Source organism: Pteropus alecto, unplaced genomic scaffold, assembly GCF_000325575.1.
Source record: "Pteropus alecto unplaced genomic scaffold, ASM32557v1 scaffold276, whole genome shotgun sequence".
Taxonomy (NCBI): domain Eukaryota; kingdom Metazoa; phylum Chordata; class Mammalia; order Chiroptera; family Pteropodidae; genus Pteropus; species Pteropus alecto.
In genome coordinates this window covers 2273132-2297358 of record NW_006438074.1, presented here as the reverse complement: position 1 = coordinate 2297358, position 24227 = coordinate 2273132, and the positions used below count along the sequence as shown (strand labels likewise).

General features: G+C 37.4%; 2 protein-coding genes across 2 annotated transcripts in view; one reads left to right on the top strand and one right to left on the bottom strand.

The window, feature by feature from the left end:
• RHOJ (ras homolog family member J) overlaps positions 1-3961 on the bottom strand; it is a 79486-nt gene extending 75525 nt beyond the window's left edge. Inside the window, exon 1 of the mRNA XM_006915173.3 lies at positions 3040-3961. Within this exon, the coding sequence (XP_006915235.2) occupies positions 3040-3283 (244 nt within the window). The 5' untranslated portion in view covers positions 3284-3961. The remainder of the gene's footprint in view (positions 1-3039) is intronic.
• Positions 3962-6604: 2643 nt separating this feature from the next.
• Positions 6605-24227, top strand: part of KCNH5 (potassium voltage-gated channel subfamily H member 5) — a 346402-nt gene continuing 328779 nt past the window's right edge. Inside the window, exon 1 of the mRNA XM_025049120.1 lies at positions 6605-7110. The gene's annotated coding sequence lies outside the window, so the exon portion shown is untranslated. The remainder of the gene's footprint in view (positions 7111-24227) is intronic.

Below are 24227 nucleotides of genomic sequence, written 5' to 3'. Positions count from 1 at the left end.
AGACGAGATACAGCCACCTAGGGCATGAGTGTAGAGAAGAGAGCTAAGGGACTGAGCTCTGAGGTATGCCAACATTTAGTGGTTGGGAAGGGATGGAAAAAGCAGAGGAGATGGAGAGAGATTTGCCAGTGAGGGGAATAAAAACCAAGAGAATGTGATGTTCCCAAAACCAAGAAATAAACCACAAGAAAAGCCACCAAGAGACCAAGTAAGATGAGGACTGAGAATCGAACACTGGATTGGGCAAGATACGACCCTTTCCCTCAGGAGCTCACTGCACAGTGAGAGTTTATAAATTATAAGTACACATGGTAACTATAAGGACAGTACACACACTCTCTCACACCCTACTCCATTTGGAGGATACTCTTAGAATTATATTTTTTCTTGTTAGAGTCTTTATCTTTTAATTACATTTTAACTCCCTTTCATAGCTGTGTATAAGTGTAGAGACCCTCTTCTTAATAGCTACTCTGTACCTAATACTTATCATGTGTAAGGCACTGTTCTAAGAACTACATGTATTAATTTTGTTCTCACAAGTGATCCTAATAACTCTGTTTTCCTTTTTTCCCATTTGTGATAATTGAGGCACAGAATCATTAAATAACTTGCTCAAGGCCACACTGTAATGGTAGAGACAATATTAGAACTGGGCTTTCTGGCTTCAGAGCTCGTACTCTTGAGTGGTGTGCTATTCTTCCATTCCTACTGATATATCTCTACCTTCCTGGGGTCGGCAGCTTATTAGGAAACTTCTTCAAGAGATAGGCTCCCTTTGACTTGAACCACAATTTCCTAAAGACTCAGTAAACCGGTTGTAGGTTGTCATTTCAGAATGGGCTGGTAGGACCCACGGACTGGATACAGGATACTTTGCCACATGGAGAAGAGAACATTCATGGTTTTTTTTTTCCTTGTTATTTTTTTTATAATTGGTTGTAGATTCTCATGTGACCGTGTAAGGATTTATGTTCACTTAGCTCATTTATGGGGAAGATGGTGGTAAAAAGGAGCTAAAGTCTTTGTGATGGAGGAGATTTCTCTACTAATGGAAATGTCCACTTCGTTACTGTCCTAGATGTATGTGGCTCATGTCTTCATTTCCTTAAAAACCTGATTGAAAGCACATGAAAAGATTGCATACTTAAAAAGGTACAAAGTATAAATCAAAGCAATAATGTTTGGGAATGCTTCCTATGTGCCAAGTATTGCTTTGGGTATAATGGCTGTGATTTCTTGAGAGCTAAAATTATAGAGTAGCCAAAATCTTTAAGATGATTTGATGCTCAAATAATATGTACACAATTGAAATATAAAATAATTTGATGCTTGTGGAATCTAGTGGTGGTTCAGCCTTTGATCTTTTAATAGGCCGACTTTATCTCTAAAGATGGTTTTATTCTCTTTCTTCCTGATACTACACTCTAATTGCTTCGCCCACAGATGGGAATGAGATACATAATTTTCAAAAGCATTTGAAACCTCTACTAGTAGATTTTGGGTTCCACCTTTGATCTAAAAGTTTTTGAAAATAGATACCATCCAGTTTCCCTTTCCTGGCAGAAAGAGGGTATAGAATAAAAAAACCTTTGCTAAGACGTTTACAGGTCAAGTACCCTAGTAACTTTCTTAAGTCACAGACCACCTAGTTTTATAATTAGTTTTTTCTTTTTTTTTCTGAAGGTGAAAGTCTACTTGTTCTCTTTATTCTGTTCTCATAAAAATTTTCTTCTCCGGGCATAGTCATTATATTTTCAGAAAAGCTTAAGGGAGCCCACATTTAAATTTGCTCTTAATTTCTACAAATAGAAAAAGCTGCTGGGAAATGGATACGGTGGTTCTCTCCCTGCTGGCTGTGTAATATTGTCATAAATCATGTGACTGTAGGCGGAGGGGACTTAGGTGATTGTTTAGCTCTGGAAAAGAAGCTACTTCCTGCAGAAAGAGGATTTCAAATGGCCACATAACAAAGCCAACACTCACACAGGTTTCCTGTGGGCCATTTCCCCTTTGCTGAATCTGACCCAAAGCCAAGATAAAGGAAGAGAAATTTTCCTCTTATAAAAATCTCAAATCTCAGATAACTTATCAAGCTGATCACTATGTTCAAAAGTTATAAAATGTAGGCTATTGTGAATTTCTGAAGAATTACATGAACTTTTAAAAAATTTAATAATATTTGGAAATGAGGAGAAAAAGTTAAGAGTCATAGTGGAAGAATTTAGATAAGCTGTCACGCTGATGAGCTATCATACCACAGACTTTAGAATATTCAAAAAGATATAAACTTGAAAGAATTAAGTTGTGACTACAGTATCTTGACTGTCATACTTTAAAACATTTGATCCCCAATTTTGTCCTTTTGGTACATACTTTAAAATGTTTCAGTAGTACTTTTACCTTTATTTTTACTTTTAAAAACTATCAATTAAAACGTTTCTTTTCTTTCAATGTCTAATGGATATTTAAAACCTTTTAATACTCCCCCCGCCCCCGCTCACAACCCCAGGAAAATGAAATATAGTAGTACAGCACCCATTGTTACAGAAAAATGAAGGTTCTAATATTTATTCATCTTAGCATTTTCATTTATGAATGGTGTGAGATGAATATAGCCAAAGTGGCAGGAACCCTTTCACCATTCTGTGGTTAGTGACTTTTTTTTTTTGGTAAAAAAGAACTGTGATACAATTACTCTACATTTTAAAATGTTCACAATAAAAAGTTGATGAATCTCAGGCAAATGTTCAGTAAAATCTCTGCCCTCAAAGCCTACAGGGATATTTCAGGATATCTCCCAGCATTATTCATTTGATTTAAGGGAGAAAAAAAAGTGTGACAATACAAATTGATGTACAAATTGTTCTAATAATTCCAGCAAAGTCCTTGGTTGTAAGTTATGCTAAGCTACCTAACTACGTCCAGGCCTGCACCCACTACTGACATTAGACATAAGCCGGGCCCCTGTGAAGTAGGGGTGTCACCTCCCGCATCATTCACCCTGTATGCAGCAACAAGTTTTCCACATTTTCTTACCTGCATAATGGTCAAACACAGTGGGCACGTATTCCTCTGGGAAGGCATCATTGGCGTAGCTCATCAGCAGGCAGGTTTTCCCCACAGCACCGTCCCCCACCACCACACACTTCAACATCTTCTTCTCCTTGCTGTCACCGCAGCTGCAGCTGCTGTCATTTCCCTCCTTGCAGTTCATTCTTGCGGCTCCAGCTGCTGTGACTGTGCTGATGCTGTTGCTTCTCCTGCTTCTCCCAAAGCCCATGAAGCGGTGGGAAGCCAGTGGCAGGCTTGAGATCACTTTGCCTTACTTTGGGTACCTGGGATCATACTGACTTGTCCGAGGCAGCTGGCGTACACCCTCTTGCTTACCATACTGGTAAAGAAAGGTAACACACACTTGGGAGGATTATTAAAAGGGTCTGTCCCTCTTCCCTATCAGTTTGAGTTAAGAAACCCTCATTTTCACCGAATTCTAGGGGCTTCCTGGCAGTCTGGAAACTTCAGCAGCCTGAAGGTTTCACTCCGCTCTCCCCCTCTCCAGCCTGGCTGAAGACACGATGGAATTTTGCTGAATCTTCCCCATTTTCCACTTCACATCTAACATGGAGGAAAGCTGGGCTTTTTAATGGAGTTTTCCCCTTGCTTCCTCCAGCTTGCGAGTGTCAGGAAATCATGGGTTTCCTGCTGCATTCCATATTAGGATCAGTGGGCTGGGGAAGGCTGCAACAATGGGAGCTCTGTGTGTGTGTGTTTGTACTTCTGGGGAACGCTGCCAGGACATGGAGTGGGAAAACACTAGGGGTCCCACTGCAGACTCAAGCTGTCAGACTTCCTGTTTCATCCACTGCTGGGGAGGCTATTTGCCTGTGGCTGGCTGGGAAGGGGCTGACGAAAGGATGGAAACTGGGGAGTACTGTCTGCCACAGAAACGGGAACGGTTTAAGTGAGCAGAGAGAACCACACCAGCCGTTGTAGGATAACATATGACATCATCCCTCACTGAGTCACCAGTTAAAAGCTCTGCAAATTAAAAATGGACAGTTCTTCACGTACTTAAATGAGAAACCTTAAGCAATCGTCTCTGTGATGAAGAAAACCTTCCAGAGTTATATTGTTTCAAAGGGGGAACATTCCTGTAGATTGTAGGTATAAAATGTGTGATCAGGTTTATGAATTGCCACAGTTGAGCACAACACTCAAACATGTATTCCAGGCACAAACATTTTTATGGTTGTAGCACATAAGAAATCAATCAGATGTGGGCTATTTGCATCTTCTTATTAGTGAGTAAACACACATGTGCTTGGCTCACCCTCATTCTTGGAAATGAGTGTGTGGGACGGCTTTATTGGTTTGTTTTAGGTCCCCAAATGCTGCTTTTACTTGGACGGTTCCCTTTTTGATTTAGTCCTATCCCCTTGGGTCAGCCTGGCCCTCTTCAATTACAAAGGAGCCATTGGCAGCTAATTTATTTGTCTGTTGGGTCGCTCAAAATGAAGTCCCTTTGAAGCTCTGTGTTTGATTAATGTACTTGGTCTTAGAAAAGAAGTGGAACTCTGAAAATGATTTTGATAATGGGTCAAGTCCTTTTTTGATGGGGGAACACTCTGTTTCTTTGAGATTTTTTAGTACTGATTTTTTTTTTTTTTAGGCGAGGCAACCCTTGGTTGACCTCACAGATTGCAAGGACCTTGTCAGCTTACAATCCCTTATTTTTAAATTTTTTTACGCCTAGAGCACCTGGTCTTCCTAGGTGGTCTCCCATCCAAGTAGTAACCAGGCCCGACCCTGCTTAGCTTCTGAGATCAGACGAGAGTACTAATTTTTAAGAATTCAAATTACTCAATTGATTTGAGGAGGTGGTTTTTTTTTTTTTTATGGAGGGAGTGGGAGAGAGAATTCTGTTTTAATAAGTGGCTGTCAATAATATATATATCCATATCTATATCTATATCTATGACTATCATAAATATAGCCCTAAATTTCTTCTGTTTTAGATTATAGTAACATTTACCACAGTGCTTAGCATCCCAATATTTCTTTCCTATAAAGGATGGGTGTTTCAATCACGTTGTGGTGTATCTACTAGGTTATATTGCCATAACAAACAATTCCCAAGGCTCAATGATTTAGAATAATGTGTATTTCATGGTCACTTTGTATCTGTATTGTGCATCTATATTGTTCATTCAGAGATCTAAATTGGTGGAGGAGCCACATTGGGAACATTGATGATCACTGTGGCAGAGGAGGAAATTAATTTGATGAAGTGGCACGGGCTCTTAAAGCTTCCTTTTAGAGGTGGCATTTCTGTTTTCATTCACTGGCCAAAGCAAGTCACATACTCATGCTAGGCTCCACAGGGTCAGAATTATAATCCTACCATGTGCCAGGGATTAGAGAACTAAATATTGTTAAGCAAGCTGAATAGATGAGATATATAGTTTAGATAAGCAGAGATCATTTAGGTGAGGTTAAATTCGTGCAAAAATTGAATTGTTTTATGTTCAGTGCCATTCTGAAGCATACGAAGGCTCTTGTGACTGCATATGATTTATATAACTTTATTTTCATTTAGTCTCCCTGAAACATCTAGACTACATGGTAATGAAGTTACAATTTGAAAATTTATGTTTTTCTTCTAGAAGATAGGCTCAAGTGTAAAAGTGGCAGCCAGACAAATTTATGCAGGTGAAGGAGTGATTGACAGTATTAAGAACTCCATCCTGAAGATGAATCAGACCACTTTGAGCACAGTGTGATGATACATGCTCGGCAGAATTTTGAGGAAGTTCTGCCTTTGCCCTTGTCCCTGAGATCAGGCTGTAAGTGTGACATGGAGTAAATATGCTCTTCACATAACGGAGTTCCCAAGCATGGCTACTCAGACTATTTTCCTACACTTAACAAATTTGCTCCAGCCCACTGAATACTTGGTCTAGGAAAAAAGTGAAAAATCTGGTGAAATTTTGCTATCTCCATATAAAACTTGAACCTTGCACCATCAGACACAGATATTTGAGTTCATGCAGACTGCTATGTGGACTGCAATTTAAGGGACATTTAGGAAACTTGATGCAGCCAGTTATGGATCTTTTACCTCTAACCCCAAGGATTAGTACATCTGTGAGATTGGATTGTATGCAAAGATGGGTCATGGCTGTTGAGGATGTTGGCTATCTTTCTAAAAATAAACTTGTTTCATCATTCTTATTGCCTTCCAAATTGAATATAGGAAAAATTGTCCGAGACATCCTAGTGAAAATGGCAAGAAAGTTAGAATATTAATAGCCTACTGATTATATAGATCACTTTGTGTGTGAGAGGATAAATCTTTCTAAGTAATAAACGATTTACCTGAACCACAGTAACAGATCTTAAAAAAAGTAAACATAATTTGGCATTTTTCTTATAGGTCCATGAGTCCATAGAATTGTGACTACTTGTCCAGTTAGAATGGTCAAGAATATACTTGAATTCCAGAAGTATTTAGGTACGAATTTAGCAGTGGTATGAAGACCAGTTGCTGAAGTATTTTTTACCAGATGCCTGTACTTTAGAATCTTGGGCCATTTGAATGATAGAGTGGTGGTTTCGTAGCCATTAATTATTTGGTTTACCTCAAGCACCAAGTTTACATAAACTTACCAGTACATGGTGAAATCTTGTTGGGCGATATTTCCTGCTTTTTCTAAGAGATCTTAATTCCTTGATTTCCTCTTGTCCTCTGAGCTTTAGCTTCACATGAATTTTTACAAATGCCAAGCAGAACATTTTTGCATAAAATTCTAACTCTGCTTTCAGTTTTAGTGTGACTTCAGAAAAAAAGAGCTCAGACTTTCGTCCCTTGTCTATTTTTTTTCCCTTTGGTGCTTGAAACTTGACGTTATACAGGGAAATAACGCAATTGGATGAGATACTCTCATTTTGGATTAGCCTCTGTGTAGAAGACTGCTTTAACTCTAGTCTTAGGAATGTGGGATGTGCTGTGGTTACTACGATTCCAGATGCCCAGTCTAGTCATGAGTAACCCCCATTCCAGAGGAAGCCCTCTCCGGCGCCAGCATGGAAGTCAGGCCTACAGTGGTGGTGGGTGTGGTGTGAGGCAGCGGGGGCTGTTCATTGTAGGAGTACTGACCTAACTCTCCCCCTGGGCCTAAACCTCAGGGTCAGTTGGGGCACTGCTGACACTTAACAGACTGTCCTAGGACTAGCCTGGACGGGAACCAACCTTCCCTCCCCAGGGGGAGGGGTGAGTCATTGCCATCAGGACACTCATCCCTTAAACCTTTCCTTAACCTCAGAAATAATTCTACGATTGATGCTGGTAACATAGCTCCTCTCACAGTTATGCTAGAAAAATAAAATGAGCATTTTGAGAAGTAGAGGGTTCTTTTATGAGGCAGTAGGGTAAGCCATTAAATCCAGGATGGTAGATTCTGCTCATTCTCCTGGAGGAGGTAGTATGGACAGTGCCAAATGCTGCTGACGTTCAGGAAAGAGGAGGACCGACAGCTCACTGTGGGATTTTGCAATGTGAAGGTCACTGGTGATCTTGACGAGTGGTTTTCGTGGAATTATTGGCGACAAAAACTTAAATGGAGAGGTTTAAGTGAAGGATCAGAGAAATTGGAGATTTTTTTTTTTCTTTTAAAGGTAGCAATAGCAGCAGTTTTTATGCTGATGGGAATGATCTAATAAAAAGGAAAAAATTGATGTAGGAGATAGAGGGATAATTGATAGGGAGAGGAGAGGTTTTCACAAGTTTTGCAATGAGGGAAAAGGTAAAAATATTTCTTCATGATGATCTAATAATGACAGCTTTGTGTCATTGAGATATGTTTTCAACTGGTTTGTTCAAGTGTTGTATTTTAGTGATATCAGAATCTCAAATAGACTGATCCATTATTTGAAACCTAGTACATCTAGATTTTTCATGTTGAGGATAAAATGACAGAATTTGTTAAAAAGACTGACTTACAGTAAAAAGGCTTCATTACCATGAGTTTGATTCTTTTCCCCAGCATATGATGATATTTGTCACTAGTCCCAGAAAAAATGATTATATATTATTGGGGTATATTTGAAAACCATATCTAAATGCTATAGGAGAACCTGAAGAAATGCTGTCAGAATTGGATGCTGTCAGAGTGGATTGGGAATTGGTTCAATTTGCTAACCTTTCTGCTTTCATGTTTGTGTTCCTTGACTTAGCATCTGACAGAGAGCTTTGAAAGTGATCTTCAATGAAAAATCATCCTAAAATTTTTGGATCCTCTGCTTAATTCAATTATGAGCTCTCTGAAAGATCCATCGTAGATTGCCATTCCTCATATCTACAATTGTGATTTAGGATTTTACAGTTTATTAGAAATAAAATATGAGAAAATAAACCATCTATATGTGGATGGAAACTGATCTAGTTTGACAGGGAGCTGGATGTCTTGGTGAAAAATTGCAAACGGTATTCTGCTTCTCACTTATAGGTAACTTATCATTTTTGTTTTGAAATTATATTTTTATTATTTAATATTGAGATGAGCCTTTGTTTCTTTTTTTAACTTAAAATTCATAGCATTGTGTCAACGGACTACCCATTGTGTGCTCTTCAGCTGTCAAAAGTTGGGGAAACACTAGGTTAGGTCATGCAGGGACATACAGCTTTTGGAAAAATGTTTTGACTGTATTCAAGGTCAATGAATTGGGTAGAGAGGTATAAATGTGGAATTAGGGAGGTCAATCAAAGGCTGGTCTGTTTGAGAGATGCTGGTCACTTGGACTTTAGTGATGGCAAGGGAGACAGTAATATTTAATATTTACTGAGTACTTACTATAAGAATCCTATGAAATAGATGCCATTATTGGTCCCAGTTTTACAGATGGGGAAACTGAGGCACAATGAAGCAAACTAACCCGTCCAAGGTCACACAACTGTGAGATTGGAGCCTGGATTTCAATCCAAGTAATCTGATTTCATAAATCATCACCTAAACTAACTTGCCTCTCTTAGATAGAGATGAGAATGGTGGATAAAGATATATTTAGAGATAGGATCAAGAGGGCTTGATAACTGATTGGCTGTGGGTGGTGAGGAAAGTGGGAGATGCAAAGTGACTCCCCTGTTTCTCCTTGAATTAACTAGAAAGATTCAGTATTTATTGAAACAGAGAAAGACAGGAGGGTACATAGATTTGGAGGGGAAAATCAAGAGTGCAGTTTGGCAGGTACAGGTTAAGATGCCTGTGAGACATCAAAGTGAAGGTATATTGTAGGTCTGTGTGGAATTGCAGCTCGGGAGAGAAGTCTGGGCTGGAGATATCCATCTGGGAACTGGCAGTTTATTGGAAATTATGGTTGTGCTTTGAGTTGGCTCACAAGCAGTGCAGTTCCTGATAGATAATGGGATGTCTTCAGTAATGCTGAAGGAATGAATTTGTAGAGGACCCATGGATCTTTGGATTTGGAGTGCATCATATATTATAGTATAGATTCCTGATAGTCAAAGTTTAGCTTTCTGGATGTTAGGTAGTTAATAATGTCCACTCAAAACATTCTCATTTTTTGAAACTACCATGAAAGAAAAGCACTCTGAAAAATATACATTTCAAACACATATATGAAAACTGTCTGTTTAATGAATCACTGTAATGAGCTGTATTCTTAGTTTGCTAAGATATAAATATCATTTTTTAATTTCTAGAACTCAACATTATTAACTAAGATGATATTGAAAATAATAACTTCTCATTTTAATATTAATAACCTCATATTACGCACTTAAATGAATTACATTTACGCACTTAAAAATTTAAAACTTCAAATTTAAAGAGTTATAAGAATAGTACAAAGACCTCCTATATTCACCAGTTATCAAAATTTTGTCACATTTGCTTTATTATGCCATCTCTCTTTATAAATACATGATATTTCCTGAACTTATGTTGCAGATATCATTTTCCATTACTTCTAAATACTTAAGCATGTACTTCCTAAGAATGAGCTCATTTTCATATATAGCCAGAGTACAATTTTCAAATTCAGGAACTATAATATTTTGATAATTTGCAATCCATATTCAAATTTCTTCATAGCAATTTTCCCCTCAATAGAGGATCCAACCGAAGAGTATATATTTCATTTAGTCATTATGTCTCTTTAAGTCTCCTTTAATTTGGATGGTTTCTCAACCTTTATTTGTTTTTCAAGATGTAATTTTTGAAGGGTATAGACTTATGTTTTCTAAAATGCTCCTTACTTTAGGTTTATCTGATGTTTCCTCAGGATCAGATTCATGTTATGCATTTTTGGTAGGAATACTATAAAAGTTAGGGTTGTGCTGTTCTCAGTGTATCATATCAGAGGGCAAATGATTCCAGTTTATCTGATTATTGGCAATGTTAACTTTGGTCACTTGGTTAAACTGGCATTTGCCAGTTTTATTCATAATAAAGTAATAATCTGTCCCTTTATAATATTAAGTAATCTAAAAGAATTAAATTTTAAGGTAAAATTTAAACTAAAAGCTATATCTCTAACTCAAAACCTGTTTTGCTAATTGTCAGATCCCTAGCAGGAAGATGCATTAAGAATCTAGGAGCCAGCTAACGGAATCTGGCTTGGGGACCAGTGTTTATTTGTTCAGCTTCTAGTATGCATTTGTTTAAATCTGTCAATCACACCATAGGGCTGAGTTGGAAGGGTGGTGGTGTGAGATCATATTCATGGTGTGATTCTAGCCCATTCTGGTAGACAGAAGAAAACAGCTGGTCTTTGTACCACCCGTACTTCCCTAACAACCCAATTCTAAAGAGAGGTTGCCTGATTATTATTATTTGGATATGCATCCAAATTATTTTGCACAAATTACCATCGCCTTATTCCTCCCTTTTTATGGATTCTAATATTCTTAATACCCTGGAATTGGGTATTGGCTTTTTCCCTTGTCTCTTATTCACTATGTTTATCAATCTTAGAATGCCAAAATAGGCCTTAAAACATCAAGAATCTACTTGTATAAATATGAAGAAATGTGCAACTGAGCTTGTTTTCATTTATTCTTGAATTAAATTAATGGTTATTTCTCAGGCCTGTTATCATCAGTTTTAACACAAATTCTGTTACAAACGTAAAAACAAAAATACAACATACTTGTGTAAGGCCTTATATGTATTTCATCCATTTTTATTTCATAGACTTCTGATGAGTCATCCAGTATGAATTTTGGCAGACTAGTGTTAAAATAGTGTAGTTCTGTGATTTTTTAGACTTTGGGACACATTTTGCTGTGCCCCACATCTGCTCAAATCTTGTGACAAATTTACCAAAATTCTTGCTGTATGAAGACTGCTCTAAATGGGAGAGATTTCAGAGAGAATTCCTTTTAAGCATGAATATTTAAATAAGACATTTGTGCTTAACTTCCCTCCTGTAAAAATTTGCTTCCTAATCCTGTGTTTCCTAGTTATTTACCCCTCAGTTGAATTTTATTGGTTTAAAAACAATAATGGAAAATTTATTCAATCATGTCTCTGTGATTGACCCTTTAGGTAATGGAATTAACCACAAAATAGGAAAGTATGTTTTATGCTGTTCAGTAGTATATCAATTTTGGTAAAAATCAATTGCCTCACTTACTATAAATTGAATTAAGAGATATTGAATATCTAGGTTGAAACAGGAACCTCATCTCATTTGGTCAAGTATTGAGATCGTACACTTCAAAAATATACATTGCTAACATTAGCAACTAATCTTAGCCTAAGAACAGGTTGAATACTTTCAGTGCTCTTAGAATGTTTTTCAACTAAAGTCAGAATTGCAGATTTTTTTCCATAGCTTGAATACATTGTGCTTTATAATAAATTATAAGAAATTTTCTTGCACAACATTGTTTTAGACTATCTTATAGTGTTTAGCAAGACACTTTTTTGTAGGGAATATCAAAGGACCCTAACAATGTATAACGTTTCTATAATTTCCCCTTTATGAAAAGAATATCAGTTAATTTCAAATTGACCTCAAGCATTACTTAAAACTAAGGCACAGAGGATATATTAGTTGGGATAAAGACTAAGATACTATAACAGAGAAACTAAATATTGTAGCTTAAAGAGTGCAGAAGCATCCTTCCCTTGTGCTATAGTCCAGTGAGTGTAGGCTGGTGGGCAGGTCGGCTTCATGTAGTCAGTCAGGAAACCAACCTCCTTTCATCCTGTTTCTCCATTATTTTCTAGAATGTCGTCTTTCTTTGTCTTTGCTTGGTTGAAGCTAGGTTTTGGGCACATCCGTGTACCAGTACTTAGAGAGGGAAGAGAGCATGAAGTACATGTCTGATATTTAAGGTCCAGACCAAGAAATAGTACACATTTATTCTGCTCACATTCCTTAGTCACATGGTTACTGAATGTAAGAGAGGCTGGGAAATGTAGAGTAGCTGGGAAGTTGTGTATCCAGTTAAAACTGTATTACTATGGAAGAAAGAGTGGATATCTAGCTCCACAGAGAGGTTGGACCAGGTCACACAGCTAGTAAGTGGAAGAGTAAATGGGATTCAAACCCAGACAGTCTTGTTTTTTAAATATTACCCCTGAAATATTGTTTCACTTTTCATTGCTGTATAACAATCATCCCAAAATGTAGTTACTTTTTATGATTCAGTGAGTTGGCCGAGCAGTTAGTCCATTGCCTGGAGTCACTCATGTGGCTACATTCAGCTGGCAGATGGGTTCCCCCAGAGCTGCAAGTGGAGCACCTTGATTTTTCTTGTGGCTTCTCCACTTGATTAGCTTAGACTTCCTTTTAGCATTGTATTTTCAAGGAAGCATTCCAACAAGGAGTGTTCTAGGAGCATGGAAATAGAAGCTATAGGGTCTCTGAAAGCCTGGCATTGGAAACCATACATCTTCACTTTTGTTGCATTCTTTTGATAAAATCAAGTCAGAGGGCCAGTGACATTTAATGGGTAGCTCCACAGCTTTATGAGAGTAGCGGAAAACTCTTAATTGCAAAGAGTTAAGGGGATGGGAGCTACTGTTGTGGCTATCTTTCTAAATATTTTACCACAAATACTAGGCAATTGTACATCTCAAAATCTAGGTCTTGAGACCACCTAGGGAAAGTACAGTCTGAGAGATCCTCTGATTCAGGTGAGAAATTCAGAGATATATGGGACCTGTGGTCTTTCTATTTTCATTCTGCTGTCATGGATTCTCACATCCTTAGAGGCAAATTGATGTTAGGCATGTGGTAGATACTCCTAAGTATTTATTTAAGTAAAGTAATTTTATACCGAAGAAGCAGTGAGAATATTCCTAACTAATAAAATCAGGTAGTAGTGGGTGCTAACAAAAAGGTTGGTAGTGGATGGTTGGAATTTGTGATTTTGAAAATCTGGGTGACATTTGCCTCTGCCTGTTTTGTGGGAAGGGACGTTTGTAGGAGCCATGGTACTTCTCTGCTATCATCTCTGATCTGGTGAGAAATGTGACCTCTATATACCCATCTGTGGGTTCCTGTAGGACACAATTCGACTCTTAGTAAAAACAAAATTCATGAAATAGTGGAGCATTTTAAAGAGGTTTTACTAAATCATACAGGTAAATCCCCAGATCTTGAAGGTGGATGATCCCAATTGTGCTGAATTATTGATTTTCAAATCTAGCTCAACATTTTTAAGTCTCTTTTAATATGATGATGTTTTTCTTAGAATAAATTATATAGCTCTTTTTTGTCCTTCGTTTTACACATGCTATCAAATCTAACTTTCAAATTTCCTCCTTTTTTTGGTCAACGAGGTTTATAATTTTAGGCAAAGTAAAATTTCCTGTGGATTTGAGTGAGCAGTATTGCTGCTAGCAGCTGTTAGTTGACCTTAAGTATACTATCTAGTGTTTAATATTTGTTGATTATATCAAAAGGTTCTGTATGGTTCAACCCAATTTTGACACATATATCCAACAATGATGGAGCCCCTGAGTTTGTTTATGAAATGCCTTTGGAGTTTCTATATGCTATATTGCAAGAGTATATATCAGAATCAGGGTAGAAAACTTTCTCCTTCTGGTTATGATATAAAAGAATAGGAAGAGTATTTATCACCATGGTAACAACTAAAAACCCAGATTAAATCAAAATTATTCTTTTATATGGGGCGAGGTCAATGAAGAGGGGTGAATACAGGGAACCTTGAAAAACTGAATTCTAGGTAAAAATAAGTAAGTAAAAAAAAAAGCAAAACTGACCTATATCCTCCTTTCATGGGTGAACAGAGAAGTGTGGCAGTTTCTATAATTGGGGGCATGTCATTGCTCTGGGTTTGGGCTGATGGAGTTGCAAACCTCTGCAGCTATGGGGAGAAATTAGTCAAGCCTTTGATTACTCTGTGGGCTGGTGGGATAGATTGAAATTTGGAAGAGCCCTAAAGACAAAATCAAATTGCTTGATCCCCAATTTCTCCTTCTCTCACTATCCTTGAATATTCTTGAGAAAGTTACAGTGGTCAAAAAGCTGGAAAGCAGAGAGTAATCATATTGTTTCACACATTCTTATGGGAATGCATTCCAGGATTATACCAGAGTTGAATACAAAAATAAATAAAAAATTGCTGTAATTACAGTTTCCAAACCCTTCCCAGCTTATATACTGGTTGTCAAAAACTCTGAGGGTCTGAGATTTTACCACACTTGCAAGCTAACAAGCCTGCCACAGTTTCATGGATGCTGGTAGAAGATACAAAACTCCTGGGTCAGAGATGAAAGATAGTTTAGCACTTGCAGCCATGGCAGGAGCCAGAGAATCAGTATATTAGCATTGGTTCCTCAAGGCCTAATTCTCACAGGGTGATGCAAGAGAGTCAGACAATGTCTGAACATGCAGTTGGTTCTCTTAGGAAAGGAAATTAGGGAAGCCAAATATTTTATAAGGGGCTGTAAACATACCTGCTGTATGTTCTAAGTGGAGATGCCTTCTGTGTCTTCCAAGGCTGTTTGCTAGACAAACATCCCTGAAAAGATAGTCTGGAAAACTGCCAGTCTGGAAAACAGTTGGCATCTCTGCTTATAAGATGTGAAGAAATGTTTGAGACTCATAGAAAATCAAGTGCTGATGATCAGAAAGGCAGTTGTACATAGGGCAGTAGGAGTTTGGGGCCAATTACAAGTCAATATAAACTAAATAAAGCTCTTAATTGAATGTCAGCTCCTCAATTCAGCTGCCTGATAGAGGAGGATTTTTACTTTCTGGAAGAAAGTCACAGCAATACAAAAATATTATATTCAGTCTGGCATACAATAAAAAATTGAGACATGAAAAAAGTAGGAATATTTGATCCATAACTAAGAAAAAACAGAGCTATTAGATGCAGACTCATATATGACATAGTTATTGAAATTAGCAGTCAAAAACATTAAAATGTCTATTATAAATATGTTAATATAATTTATAGAAAAAGATGGATATAATGTATGAAAAGATAGGATATTTTAGGAGAGAAATAGAAATTGTAAATAAAAACCAAATGAAAATGATCAAATTGAAAAATTTCTGAAACAATAAAAAAACAGTGTGGGGTTAAACTGATTGGACATGCAGAAGATCAGTGAATTGAAAGCCATATTAGTAAAAACTACCTAAATGAAGCAGAGATGTTAAAAAACATTTCAAAAGAGTGACCCGTAGGATAATATTAAGCCGTCCACAATAATGATGTAATTGGAATACAAGAGGAGAGAAGAAACAAAATGGAGACAAGAATTTTCCACATTTGATGAAAATTTTCAACTCATGAATTCATGAGACTTAACAAAACTCAAATAAAACTACATTTATATGATCTGGGTTAGGCTGCTATAAACCAAAGATAAAGAGAACATCTTAAAAGTAATCAGAAAAAACAACCAATGATAGAGAAAAATCAACAAAGCCCAAATCAGATCTTTGAAAGAATTAATAAGATTAATGAACTCCTAGCAAAACTGACAAGAAAAAAAAATCTCCCACAAAGTTTTAATAGTAGGAGTGAAAGACTGGATGTAACAATGGATCTTAGACAAAAGTATAGGAGAATATTATAAACGACTTTATATCAAGATATTTCACAATGCAATTGAAAAGGACATATTCCTTGAGAGACACAACTCATAAAACTTACACAAGATATAGAAGCTTTAAGTAGTCCTTAAAAAGCAAAGAACAAAACTGGAGGAATTAGATTACCTGATTTTAATTGTAAGATTAACTATAAAGATACAGTAATCAAGACAACATGACATTAAATTAAGGATAGACAAATAGACCTATGATACGATCTATAGATCTATCATAACAAAATGGACAAAAGATCTGAATAGTCATTACAACACATGAAAGTTCTCAACATCACATTATTTTTTATCAAGAGAACGAAATTTAAAACCACAATGAGATGGCACATTGTATCTACCAGAATGGCCAAAATTAAAGAGATTGACAACATTAAATGTTGATGAGGATGTGTAAAGACTTGAACTTTCATACTTTGCTACTGGGAATGTAAAACAGCACAACTATTTTGGGAAAACAATTTGACAGTTTTTTAAATAGAGTTAAATATATAACTACTTTATGACTCAGTAATTCTGCTCCTCGGTATTTAGCCGAGAGAAGTGAACATATATGTTCACAAAAAGACTTGCACAAGAATGTTCATACCAGCTGTATTTATAATACCCTCAAACTGGGAATAAACCACATGTCCATATATATAGGAGAATAGAAAAGTGAAGCAGAAAAATATACAATGGAATACTGTATAGCAATGCAAATGAATAAAGTATTGCTAATTGCAAGTGTGAGCAAATCTAAGAGATATAATGTTGAGTGAAAACAACTAGAGCATAGTACCGTATTATTTCTTTTATATTAGTTGAAGTCAGGGAGAAATAACCTACAGAGATCAGAATAAATATTGCCTTGTGGAGATAACTGGAAGGAGCAAAGTAAACTCTCCAGGGTGACTGAAATACTTTGTATCTTGATTGAGGTTAAATGGGGTTATGTAATTGTCAAAATTCATCAGAGTGTACATTTAATATCTGTGCATTTCAATGTATGTAATGATAATTCAATTAAAAAAAGAAAAAAAAAACCAGAATCACACTAAGGAACTCCAGCTTTAGGATCAAAATCATCAAAAAGTGTTTTATTTGCCGGTGTAAGTAACTAAAAGCAAAACTTTTTTTACTTTTAACTAGGTTCAGATGTATGTAATGATAATTCAATTAAAAAAAGAAAAAAAAAACCAGAATCACACTAAGGAATTGAATGTTATGAAGAAAAATAAGAAAAAATACTCTTGTAGCCCATGTTCTATAATAAAACATAAAATTTTTTCAAGTTTAACCTGGGCTAGTTATTATTTCATTTTAAAAAAATATATTGACTATATCTTGTGTATGAGACATTCTTTAGGAATTGGCACATAGGGCAAAAAATAGCCTGGCTCTTATATGCTTTACATTTTAGTGGAGGTGAAGAATGTGTAGGGAGTGGGGTGGGAGAAGAAGCAAACTATAAACAAACAACTTAATGGTTATATTAATTTCAGATACGTACCATGAAGAAAATTGTGACTGGGAGAAGGGGGAGAGGAAGAAATATTTTAGGTCAGGTAGTAAAGGAAGACTTCTTTGAGTAGGTAATACTTGAGCTGAATCTTAAAGGATAAGGAACCACTGTGTGATCCGCGGGAAGAGTATTCCAGGCAAAGCAAACAGCCAGTATACAGGCCCTATAGTGACAATAAGCATGGCATGTTGAAAGAACTGCAGTAGGCCTGTGTGACAAGAGCAGAGAGGGTAGGGGGAGAGGAATAGATGATATGGGTGACCTTGTATCTGCTGCTGATGCTATGTGGATTCTCACTTATTTTTTATAAATAATATAAATGTTCCTGGCTGGTGTCCAGATCATTTTAGGCATACATAGAATTTGCATGAGAATATGTCTTACAAACTGAAAATAAGTAAATGCTGTTTATTATTGCTATTATTTTTAATTATTAAATATTCATGTGTTTTATCAGTTAACCCTACTTAAATGCTTTTTTATTGCTTAGTTATCTATATTATAGTGGAGCAATTAGAAAACCAAAGATAAACTTAAAAGAATAATAATAAAAAAAGCCCTGTGGTTATCTTATTACATAATTCTGGATATAATCATGTATATTAACCAATCATGTTGTAGTGTTCTGGAAACTGATATCACTATATTTCTGTGTGAACTTAATATATACTACAATATTACATTAAAGGCTGCATAGTGAACCACTCTACAAACATATACTAACTCAATCCTGTAATCTTGAATATTTAGGTTGTTTTCTACTCATTATAAGCAAATGCACATCTTTGTGCTCATCCCTCATAATTTTTAGGATAGATTTTTGGAACTTAAGTTCTTTTTGATATAAAGTAATTGACCTTCCCTGTGTCCGTACCAATATAATAAACCATTTCAGTGTAACTTTTTCCTTTATAAAAGTTACCTGGAAAAAATGATCGTCTTTCTATTGTTTTGTAGGCACATTCTGAACCAGGAAATGTGTTATTTTGGATTTTAGGAGATAAACTCCAAGACAAAAGCTCTGTTTGAAAAAAAAGAAGAAAGGTTATGCACCAGTGGAAAAGCCGTGGCCCAGGGGTTGACCCATTCTGCTTGCTTCTTCCTGTTTGACTGATGTGCTACTGGAATCATTATGTGGTTGTATTATGAGGGGGAAGAATGAGAAGGAGGTAATGGGCAGTAGGGTGAAGGCAATAGATGGAGAAGCAGTCTAGGAACAGGGCAAGGAAGACTGTAATGAGCCTGCTGTGGTAGGAAGAATGGTGGCCCCCAAAGATGCTCTGAATTCCCTGAACCTGTGAATATGTTACTACATGTGGCAAAGGAGACTTTGCAGATGTGATTTAAGTTATGGATCTTGAGATAGAGAAATTGTCCTGGATTATCTGAGTGGGCTTAATATAATCACAGGGGTCCTTATAAATGAAAGAAGAAGACAAGAGTATCAGAGGCAGAGAAGATGTGACAACGAAAGTCGAGATCAGAGTGATGCAATTGCTGGCTAGAAGCGGGCAGCCCAGAAACGGGAAAAGGCTAGGAAACCAAGTCTCCCCTAGAGCCTTCAGAAGGAACGCAGGCCTGCCGACACCTCGGTTTGAGACAGGGAGATCCAGTTTGGACTTCTCACCTCCAGAACTTTAAGACAATAATTTTTTTTTTTTTAAGCCATTATGATTGTGGTAATTAATTATAGCTGCAGTAGGAAGGTAATACAGATGCCAAATTTAATGGGGGGGGGGCATTAAGTTTTGTGATTTGGAAGAATGTGCATATTTTGCAAAATAAATTTACTATCTGAGTGGAGAGACTGTTAGAAGAAGGTAAAGTATGTGTTAAACCGTACTTGGAGTAGTAAGGAGCTAGACAACCTCGAAGGCTACTTCCAGCTTCAGTATTTCTGCTATTGACATCACCAGCCTGCTAGTTTCCCAGATTGTATATATCTTGTAGTTTACATCAACTTTTCCTTCCTTCTCTATGCCTAAATCTTATCTTTTTTTCCTTTTACTGATTCTGTTTCCTCTTTGAAAATATCTCTCTGTGTCCACTGAATCTATCTAAATTGTTAGAATGATTTAGAAAATTGATAAAACTGCTTGATGATTTAGCCATTAAAAATTGTAAAGAAATGTTAACATGGCAAAATTTGTAAATTTAATGTGAATATAAAAAATTATATCATGTATAACTAAATCTACAGGGGAACTGCCCTTCTCCCCAGCATTCCATATATGGGGGAAAAAAAGGGTAGGAAGGACATACCCCAAATGGGCTGAGTTTAGATGGTAGAAATATGGTTCTCCCAAGGTAGATATTATTTTTTCTTCTCTTTTCTATAGTTTCTATAATGAATATGTATCATTTGGAAAATGAAAACATTTTCAAAACATTACCAGACTGGAATCCTTCCAACTGAAAGGTATCTCTGGAATGCTTAGGGACTGTTGCCCTCCTTCCTAAATATCTTTATAGATCCCCCTCCTCATTCTTTATCTTCAGGCTTCACTGACAGAAAAGTCCTTGCTCTCCAAAAAGATTTTTCACTTTATCTCCCTTGTGTACAGAAACTCACTTCTTTCCCCCCTAGATCCTGCCTGATGAAAAGGATTAACCTCTTTCCTAAATCATAACATGGTACAGAATGGCGGTCCCCACACAGCCAGGTCTCACTTCCAGTGGCTCCTGAGGGCCTACGGCCAGAGCGCTAACACCATACAGAATCTTTCCCTGACTCCTTTGGGGTCTGCCTCATGTAAAGAGAGCAGGGGAAGATGTAGAAGGATGAAGTCAGATGTTGTCCAACAGCAGCTTATGCTAGAAGCAACATAGAATATAGCTCTACAGCTGCGAAGCAAGCCAAGCAGCCAGCCACGTCCATAGCCGCTGAGTCTCCAAGGGGAGCGGAGCCACAGAGCCAGATGTTACTCCTAGAAAAAAATATTGCTGTGCAAAACTTGGCCTCTGAATGGTGCATCTGTCCAAATTATCTTCTATTTGGTCATAGGTAATGAAAACTCTGCTAAGAAGGTCTGGAAAAAACAAAGAAGAAACATAACTTGACAATGAAAAGAAAGTCATGAAATATACATTTTTGCCAAGACATTTATTTTGTAGTTTCTCAGATTTCTTAGCTTGAATTCATACTGAAATGTCCTTTCTGGGAAGAAAAGTGTCTGTTGATCAGCTGCTGACACAGCTGCTTGATTCTACTTTTTATGTCCATAGGACATGAAGAGGAGCCTTAGTTATACCTTAGAGGAGAGAAAGAAGACCCTTCCATGCCCCCGATTCTAGACCTCTCCAGAATAAGCCTTCTCCTATTGTTAAGCCACTATTCTTTCCAGTTCTGCTGGTTATAGTCAAACAGGTTGCTTATTGCCTAATGGTGGCTGATTGAGGAATTAGAAGAAGGATAGACTCTTGCCTATGTTTCGCACACTAGGCTGTGCCCTGCACAGATCTGTGTTCAACTGGGAGGGACATCTTTTTATAACTAATGCAAAGATGCTGTTCACTTGCCAAGTACTGTGCCCACTGGTTTGCCCCTGTTTAGATGGGAACTCTTTTCCTAAGTTAGTGTTCGTAAAGTGTTATACAGGCTTATCGCTCAACCTGACCCCATCTCAGACCTTCAAACTGGAACCACTGCTCTCTCAGTTGCTGGGCTAACAGCATCCAATTCTACAGGATGACTCCATCCTGACTGCAAACCAGGGAGTTTGTAGGACTCTGTCCAGGGCTCAAAGTATCAGGTCTGGCCCTGAATTTGTTCGCCATTCTTATCAGGGAAGTTTTGCCCTGAGACTCAGGATCTCCACTTGTACCTAAGATATAGATTCTTGTCTTATTTTCTGAGCCAAATTGGTATCTCAGATACATGCCTGGTATCTTGGTCCCTTTAGAGCAAAAGAACAGTCTTGGTCTGGCCATCTGCATGCCAGAGACTCAAGCAGTACTCCTGCTCCTCAGTCTGGCTGCTGCTTCTAGTTTCTCCAATGACCCTATTCTGCCTGGATGTCAGAATGTGATCTGCTCTAGGGTGAATCTCTTCCTATTCCACTTGCCTCTCTGGATGTTCCTGCCAATCCGTGTTATGTTCTGGAAGTCAGCTGCTTGGACCACTTCCTTTCTCTATTGCCTTAAATTCTCTGGATATTGTATTCTGTTTCTTGGGCTGAACTTGTCCTTGAGATCTGGCTCTCTCCCTTGGGTAGGTCTGGATCAATGTCTGTTCTTTCCTAGGCTGCCTCAGGGAAGAGGGCACATACTTGGCTATCCTCTGAGAAGTAGCACTTAGCTCTGGGAGGGGACAACTTTATGTGAGCAAATAACCACTTATACGTTATAATGAATACTCCTTGCTAAAAATATTTCTCTACCAGGTGCACAGTGGCTGAATTTCTACCAAAGGCATCACCCTTCCAGGAGTTTTCTGGAAGGGTGAGGGACAATTACCAGTCAGTCACAAATACTTATGGCCATTAGTTAGTAACATCATTATTTTTTCTAACTATAGGAATCTGGAATAGCAGGTGGGCATGAGAGGTCTAGGGAGAGCAGAACAGAAGAGACCTATACAGGGAACAGGTAGAGGTAAGTGTTGAGGACAATGTTTCCCATTTTTCTGTTTTAACCTGGCCCCTATCCTGGGCTATCAACTCACATAACTTTAGCCTTTTGTAGTTTGTCATGTCATTGGCGTTGAGAGAATATTGGACAAAAACATTGTCCTTTCGGGTCATGGAGAGAAAAGCAAACAGGATTCGGGTATTTTTTGGAACTGGGAAGAAAAGCTGAAGAACGAACTATAACTGTACCAGTTCAATTGATTATAATGTAAAACAGAGACCAAAAAAAATGGCTAGTGTTAGAAATGAGTTAAGACTAAAGGTCAGGGAAAGAATGCAGGGTCACGGGTAGCTCAAGTATCAGTCAGTCCTCATATCACTAACATTAAACTTGGAGTGTAGAGTACAGACTCAGACCTTCACATAACTGCTCACCTCTCCAGGACAGGCTGGAGTGCCTCACTTTCTGCATGTTACTAAGGGCAGTACAGGCTAATGAGGAGAGCTTAATATGTGAGTGATATTTCTAAGTAGGAGTTGAAGACCTTTCGGTGATATTCCTGAGGCATTAGGGTTGCTTTGTGGAAATTTAACAACTTTGGGAGGTGGTGATCCAGAGGGATGGAACATGACTTTGGTGTCAGCCAGGACTGGATTTTCTCTAGTCCTGGCTCAAACACTTAACTCGTTGTATGTGCTTGAACTTAATCTCTGCCTCACTTTTTTCATCTGTGAACTGGGTATGATTGTACCCATGTCAGTATTGTTAGGATTGCGTGGAATCCTGTTATTACAGGATATGGTATTACAAAGCTCCAAATAAAATGTCCAGAAGAGGGTTTATGATAGTGCCTGTATTTTGGAGGAATTTTTTATTTTACCACAAAGCTTACCTGGTGTTCCTGTCAGCAGTTTCTAAGATGTCTAAAGAGGTCAGAACACTTTCATTTTTGAATCTTTTGACATGTGAGGATATGAAATACAAAAGTAGATATGTAATTTGCATGATGAAATTTAACAATTGTTGAAATTTAACAAAGCAATGCTGTTAACACATGCACACTTGAGCGCATCCATATACACAAAGCATCGTGCAACGTGAATGTGTTATTCATACAGTCCTGGTGCCCTACAGAGTGGTCTGGAAGGGACCCAAGTTTAAAGTTGTGTGGGGAATGTCTTTCAGTCTGTTTCTGTCTTTCTATAACAGAATGTTTAAGCTTATTTGGAGATAAGGTGAAAAGTATAAATTTGAGGCTTGGGCTAATGGCCCTCCTAAGCCCTCATGTGATAAGCCTCAATTGTCAGATACATCTGGATTACACAGACCATTATTCTGTTTCTTCTGGTAGAAATCAGAGTGTTTGTTGCTCTTCTCTGTGAGTAACAAACACACACAGTGTAGGTTAACCTTGTTTTTATTTCAGGAAAATCATAATGTGAGACAAGCCCTGGACTAGGAGTGAGGAGCACTGCATTAAGGTTTGAATCTATGAACCAGTTTTATGAGATGTGGAGAGGTACTTCTCCTCTCCAGGCTTTGGTGCCTGTCATTCGAATGACAAGACTAGGATTAAATTTTCCTAGAGTCTCCACTGTAACTTTTCGTGATCCTCTGTGTGCATGGAGTTTGTACATGTGCATAGGGCTTTTAATCTAACAGAGTAAAAGATTTGATATGACAATTTTCAGATCAACTATGTTAATTATAAAAGTTAAAAAGTCAGTAGTTAATCACTAAATTAATTATAGTGATTTCTCCTTGAAATAATCAAAGTTAATGGTTATCTTTAGATTTATTGGTATCTTCACAAGATCTAAAACATCAAGGAAAACAGTGAATATGGAGATGAAAAGAGTAAAGAATCAAATATGAAAAGACCTAAGGTTAGAAAGGGACAGGTCTGTGGTAAAAACCAATAACAATTTCTTCAGATGCAAACCTCCAGGACCCTATCAGATATTTTTGCATTCAACCTTTACTTCACTCATTTTTCTCACTGAGTTTCCTTTCTAGATTTATCTTCCTCTTTATCT